The sequence below is a fragment of the Volvox carteri genome (assembly GCF_000143455.1).
Source record: "Volvox carteri f. nagariensis unplaced genomic scaffold VOLCAscaffold_154, whole genome shotgun sequence".
NCBI lineage: Eukaryota > Viridiplantae > Chlorophyta > Chlorophyceae > Chlamydomonadales > Volvocaceae > Volvox > Volvox carteri.
In genome coordinates this window covers 28,610-34,496 of record NW_003307697.1, presented here as the reverse complement: position 1 = coordinate 34,496, position 5,887 = coordinate 28,610, and the positions used below count along the sequence as shown (strand labels likewise).

The window sequence follows — 5,887 nt, the reverse complement described above, 5'->3', positions numbered from 1 at the left end:
CTTAGGAGAGCCTCTCCTAAGAGTGTCTAGGGTCTTGGTTGGGAGATCCGGATGTTTGATCCCGAATATGGCCACACCCGGCAAAGTGTAAGGCGGTAAAAATCCTCGGATGTCACTGGATGTCTTGCTAAATGAGGTCCATCATAAGTGTGGGCCTGTGCTGCAGAAGGACAGTCAACAGTCTTGTTGTAGTGGTCCATGCACGCAAATACTAGGACGCCACCATTTTTGCCACCATACACACCAGTATTGCAATGTGGATTGTATGTGTCCATTGTATGTTTGGTCAATAGGAATATGATTGACTGAATTGGTGATAGTGGTCATCGCTTATTTTAGCATGTCGATCTAATTATAAGACCAGCCAAGAGTGTGCATTATATGAGCTTACAAGCTAATTAGCTGTGATTAAGCTTGAATGTGCTTGTCAGGAGTATCAATGGAGGCAAAGCAGCATGCACATATGTGTATGACCACCCCTGGCCGGTAATATGTTGGCCAACCTCAGGACTGATTGCCTGATGTTTTCACAATGAGAACTATTATATAACAATGGATGACAACCAAAGGCACCCATTTAGTGAAGACCTGTGCTGCCAGCATTCACGCCTTCTCCTGTACTCATCTACAAGCTCTCGTAACAGGCCAAGAGATAGGTACTTATTGCTTATTCCTTGCATGTGTGATGCCATCATTAGAGACCTTAAGGTTGAAATGGCAAATGATGCTTCCCGAGATACCAAGATACTGTAGGTTGCTAATGTTTACATTTTTACTAGTATCCTTAAGCGGAATTTACGATGTGGGAAGCATGTAAGGCGAGTCGCCTATAGGCCCATACATATGTCCATAGTCCTGGGCAACAGAGGGGTTTACCCTGGGGCCGTGTTACCCCTCCTGCTGGATAAGAACTTACAAGGGGGTTACCAAAGGTCTACCGGGGGTTGAAGGTGGGTAACCCATTGGTAACCCATGGGTTACTGAACCAATCAGTGCATTAGGGCTTCCAGGATTTGTACAGCCTAGAATATGATTTTGGGCTTCTCCTATCAATGAGCAGAGACAACTTTGACTGCCTCAATTGACCGAGCTCAAAGTCACATCAACGCCTCTCGGGCTAAGTTTCATTTCAAAAGGTACTGTGTATTACATAATTGAATTCTGAGATGACAGCATATGATAACTTGAACACCCAGCTTGTGTTACCATTTGCCCGCTTGTGTTACCATTGGCAATCCAAACAGGCATGCATCTGCAAACTTAGCTGCTTGTGGAAGCTCAGCACATTCCTAGACATTTCGTCATTTCACTGCGCTGCTTTGGGCCTGCGACTGGGCTCCCAACGAGCACCTCTGTTTTGCCTGTTTGGGTTTGCAATAAATGCAGTGCAGCAGTGGGACGACTGACGCAACCATCAGGGCGCGGCTTGTACTCTTCCAAGTATGCCGCCCACCTGGTGGTGGAGCCCCCCAACTATCCGCGTACAAGGAGGCGGCCACGGTGGTTGGGCCGCACCACGTGGCAATGTTCGCGCACGGCAGGCATGGAAAATGGACACTTGGGCAACAGATGCAGGTGTGCATGGCATCATAAGAGTAGGAGCTCCACATGAGGCAGTTTGCCGATTTTCGTGAATGGAGTCTGACTTGAGCTGCTGCCTTATGAATGGTATTTGACTTGGGCTGTTGCTGGTGCAACTGCGCATGTGTATCAACATAGCAACACCCCGGCATTCATATTATAGCACTGCTGCCGCGGAGTGCTGCTGTTCTTAGCGTGACCAATCATGCAGGCAGGCATGCCTCTTGTGCTGTGCATGGCTCTGGCCCTCTTACCACCTCGCCTTGCACAATGCTTGTAAGCTTCATGCAACAATGCTCTGCTCGCAGATTGCCGTGCACTGCCCCGACGCGGACCGCAGGGTGTTGGTGGACTCAACGGTGGTGCGCATCAATCCCATCCAAGACGTTGCCATCCTCGAGGTGTGCCAGTGTGCGGGTCGGTTAAGCCTACAGTAGCGGCAATTGAGCTTACTTCTGCACATGTAGCACCCTTGCACCTTTCCTCCCCAAGCCCTTTCCTTGCCTAGATTCCCACAAGTCAAGGTCCATGCAAGCTCAAGCTGGAGCATTAAAGCACTCACAATTCACAACATAGTCAACCGCCTGTGATGTTACTTCACTGGTATTGACCTTCAGGTGCAGCGCAAGCTGGTGCCCCCGGTGCTGGACTGTGGTGTCTCGGCTGGCGACAAGTACTACGTCCACGGCCAGTCCACGCAGGCACAAGCGGACGCCACATCCATCAGCCACGGCATGGTGGCGGCGACCGAGCTGGATGCGCACAGCCACATCCGCGGTGATATTGTTGCGGGTGCCGGTGATTCAGGTGGCGGCTGCTTCTCGGTCGACACCGGCAAGCTTGTGGCCATGGTGGTCGGGTCTGACACTCGTACAAACAAAGCCATCCTGGTGCCCAGTGCAGTCATATGCAGCATCCTGTCGGACCTGTCGGCGACCTTGGGGGCTGCAGGAGCAGCCACCTGAGCATACAGTGTCCAGCTGACAATGTACCCGGTGTGGTGATGGGTGGCCAGAGCAAGCTAGCCTGTCGCCAGGATGGGAGGCAGGGCTGCTGTGTGTGTCTGTTGACCTGACCGCGGCATACTCTGGTCGCCTGGCTGGTTGTGTGGGTGGGTAGGTTCAACTGAGAGTGCGTGCAGCGGAGTGGCAGGTTGGGCTCAGGAGTGGCGGTGCCCAGTTGTGGTGGAGGCGGCATCCAGCAGTGGCTGCTGGTGGTGCTGACTGACATGCTATTTCGTGGTGGAGTAGGCGTAAGGGTAGGGAAACCCACAACGAGGGCATGCAGCTGCTGTTGACTGGTGCTGTAAACACTAAGAGTATGGGAAAAAGCATTTCATAATGTCCGAGGATGGGCTACAATGCGACACCTTCATTCCGACCCATTTAGACCCATTTAGCCTAGCCAACACCGCCCCCTGTTACTGACATGTATGGGTGGCCTGTGGCCTTCCGGGGCACGCCAACCATGTCCCATCAAATCTGGTTCGGAGTCTTAGTGGGGATTCAGTTAATCAGTGGTTGTACGATTGTGGATTGAGACTGGTGGGCCAAACGGGAGGTAGGCGTGACTACCCTGCTGCTCGAGGTTAGTCGCTTTCAGGCAACCCTGGCACGCTTATGGCATGGGGTGCGCTGGGAGAATGAGAACAAGGAGACCATGTGGCGTCTCGCCGTGAATGGCGTGCCCCTACCTGGCTTGTTTGGTGGGCTCGTTACACCTCTCTGAGTAATGCAACCGAGATGCAACAGACACACACACACATGTATACACATACATCTCCTTCCAGGCCAACAAGCAAGCATTACGTCATCTCTTCACCTGTCCCACACGTACCCTCACTTCCAGGTGAACCCCGGCCTGGATGATATATATTTGAAACAAGAACTGTGCATGTGCCTATGTTGATCGCCTACCAGGCCTACTTAGTCAAGTAGGTAGACAGCCAGCTATCTAGCTAGTCAAACCAGCCACTTGGCCGACTGCATTCAACACGCACACTGTTACATGAGATGAGCAGGGATACAATGTGCATGTGTGTGATGCTGAGTCCCTGTATGGAGCAGGAACATTAGCCAGCAACTGCAACTTACCGGAGATCATGCTGAGGTAGCGGACCCTGTTCAGCAAGCCCTGGTGCTGCAAGCCGTGCAGACAGCCTAGGCCCAGGGTAGTGGCTATCGGAGCCTTATCACCCAGCCCCGGCAAGGTGAAGTCCGGGTCGTCAAGCTCTGGAAAGCAGATGGTGCCATCCAGGCGAGCAGGCCAGGCCTTGACAGACGTAGTATGAGGGTGAGAGAATATGCCGAGCAATGACCTCGCCTCAGCTGCGACACCGGCCACAACAGCGGAGGCAACATTTTTCTGATCCCCGTAAGCTTCAGTGGGAACCCTGTCTAATCCATCAAAAGCCTTGGACAAGCCCGCAGAAGTGTCATCGACAACGGCGGTAATGGCACTTGTTTCGGTGCCTGAAGCGGTGCTGGCCTTGAGTATTGTCGGTTTGTCCTCCGTAAGGGGGGTGGCAGCCGTGGCAATGCGGCATCCGCTGCCATCCACAGCTGCGCCAGTGGGATTATCGACGGCATCCATGGTGACTACTTGTGCTCTTCCAAGCTTTAAACACAACACTTTACGCGCAGTTGTGGCTGGTCAAGCTCCTTGTAAGTCTCAGACCGGCGGCAAATGAAGGCATTTTAAAGTGAGAGGCTGTTTTGGTTTCACTTCCAAAGCTCCACGCGGTAAAATTCGCGCCTGTCTTTTTGGGCGTCTTGTACTCCCTGGAATGAAACTAGTAATTCTTATAACATAAACCACAGTGTAATCTAATATATACATACATGTGCCCTGACAGGGGGCTGATGATGTGCTTACAGGCCGTGGTCTGCTCTTTGTCCAGCAGATTCATTGGGCTCATTATGTCCTTGACACTTCGTTACCTTACCTGTCAGGTACTCGCCGACGGGGTGTCGCCAGACACCGCCCCTGCAGTGCACATCGTGCTGTTGACCTCACCCAAGAAAACGACCATGAAGGTAGGCATCTTGGGCCCAGATGGAACTAGAAGGCGTACCGTCATACACTGACCTTGCTTGTGCACCTGGCATGCAGCATCCAGGACTACTCACCCATAAGTTGCCATCTAAAGTTATTTGTCCCTTATGAACTAGGAAGATCAGAATGAAGGACTGTCACCCCTCCCTCCCTCGGGCTGCAGGAGATGAGGAAGGCAGTAGCTGTGACTTGGTACATGCCTTTCTGGGAGCTTAAGGAGCTGCTTGACTGCCGCAGGTGCTGGGTGTGGGACGGGTGGTGTGGGAGCTAGGCCCTTAACTAAACTGCACTTGTTGCCAATTGTCCCGCGTGTAAACAGTAAAAGTTGTTACTTGCTTTCCCTCGCACCATAAATGTGCCCGCAGCAAGATGTATAGTGCAGTGCCAGAGGCGACTGTGGAGGAACTCTACACTTACTATGGCGGTGTAGCACGGTATGTGCTTGAGCAGCCGTTGAAGAACCCCAACTGGATGTTGTCTAAGCTGCAGGAGCCACTGATCAGCACCATAGATGCAAGCAACGTTTCTCAGGTGAAGCACTGTAGTGTAGCTAGTCCTCTGTCTGAGCCTCATGTCATTTAAGGTCGTTGCCCAGTTTTCGCCTGCATTGCCTGAGTTTTGATGTTGATGATCCTTCTATCCAGTGGAAACTGATTCTGTATGTTTGCATTGCTGCTGAGCTCTTGTGTCCTTCCATGTTCATATTGCTGCAGATATCTCGTTTCTTGGCAAGTTGTACCTGCCTTTCACCTGTAACACACCTATGACCTGGCCTGCCTCCCTGGTTGCTCCCATCACGATAGGTTCGGTTGGCCATTGCGTGATCCATATTGTGGTTGACCACAAGTTCGAGGTGCAGTACCTAAACTTTGCTACCAAATGGGTGGCTGTCGAGTTTGCCAAACGGGCATGGAAATGTGAAAGGGGGGAATTGATATCTCTGCTAAATGGCAGCGAAGGTGTTAAAGGGCTACCTCTTTGAGGCAGTCATGCATGCTGCACTGGCGACTGGCGGCAAGTTCGATGTGTTGCCATTGGACCCGAAGACTCTGGAGCGGGGCAAGGAGGAGAAGCTGGATATCCCGGAATGCAAGCAGTATAACATCTTCACAGACAATGAGGTCCATGGTATGATGAGCACTAAGATGGACACATACTTGAGGCCCAAGTCCTCCAACTTCCCCGTCATTGATGCTCTTATGGTGCTGGCAATGTACCTTTTCCAGATGACTGTGTCGGCTATGAAGGAAAG

General features: G+C 51.9%; 3 protein-coding genes across 3 annotated transcripts in view; 2 read left to right on the top strand and 1 right to left on the bottom strand.

Annotated features, from left to right (window-relative positions):
• The first annotated feature begins 1,407 nt into the window (after positions 1–1,407).
• VOLCADRAFT_108566 (uncharacterized protein) lies at positions 1,408–3,363 on the top strand. Its single transcript, XM_002959289.1, has 3 exons — positions 1,408–1,575; positions 1,890–1,982; positions 2,199–3,363. Exons 1-3 carry the CDS (start codon positions 1,525–1,527, stop codon positions 2,544–2,546), a joined length of 492 nt encoding a protein of 163 aa, XP_002959335.1. The 5' UTR covers positions 1,408–1,524; the 3' UTR covers positions 2,547–3,363.
• A 171-nt stretch (positions 3,364–3,534) lies between these two features.
• VOLCADRAFT_100771 (uncharacterized protein) lies at positions 3,535–4,173 on the bottom strand (the record flags this gene model as incomplete). Its single annotated transcript, XM_002959285.1, has 2 exons — positions 3,535–3,581; positions 3,675–4,173. The coding sequence occupies 2 exons, from the start codon at positions 4,171–4,173 to the stop codon at positions 3,535–3,537; spliced, it is 546 nt and encodes a 181-aa protein (XP_002959331.1).
• A 248-nt stretch (positions 4,174–4,421) lies between these two features.
• Positions 4,422–5,887, top strand: part of VOLCADRAFT_100770 (uncharacterized protein) — a gene marked incomplete at both ends in the record, with an annotated part of 3,093 nt that continues 1,627 nt past the window's right edge. The window contains 4 exons of the mRNA XM_002959288.1: positions 4,422–4,616; positions 4,799–4,872; positions 5,001–5,166; positions 5,595–5,837. Of these exons, the coding sequence (XP_002959334.1) occupies positions 4,422–4,616; positions 4,799–4,872; positions 5,001–5,166; positions 5,595–5,837 (678 nt within the window). The remainder of the gene's footprint in view (positions 4,617–4,798; positions 4,873–5,000; positions 5,167–5,594; positions 5,838–5,887) is intronic.

Coding starts and splice junctions, on each gene's coding strand:
- VOLCADRAFT_108566 (XM_002959289.1), top strand. CDS start 1,525: ATGTTCGCGCACGGCAGGCATGGAAAATGGACACTTGGGCAACAGATG. Junction 1,576..1,889: donor CACTTGGGCAACAGATGCAG/GTGTGCATGGCA, acceptor CTCTGCTCGCAG/ATTGCCGTGCACTGCCCCGA. Junction 1,983..2,198: donor AAGACGTTGCCATCCTCGAG/GTGTGCCAGTGT, acceptor ATTGACCTTCAG/GTGCAGCGCAAGCTGGTGCC.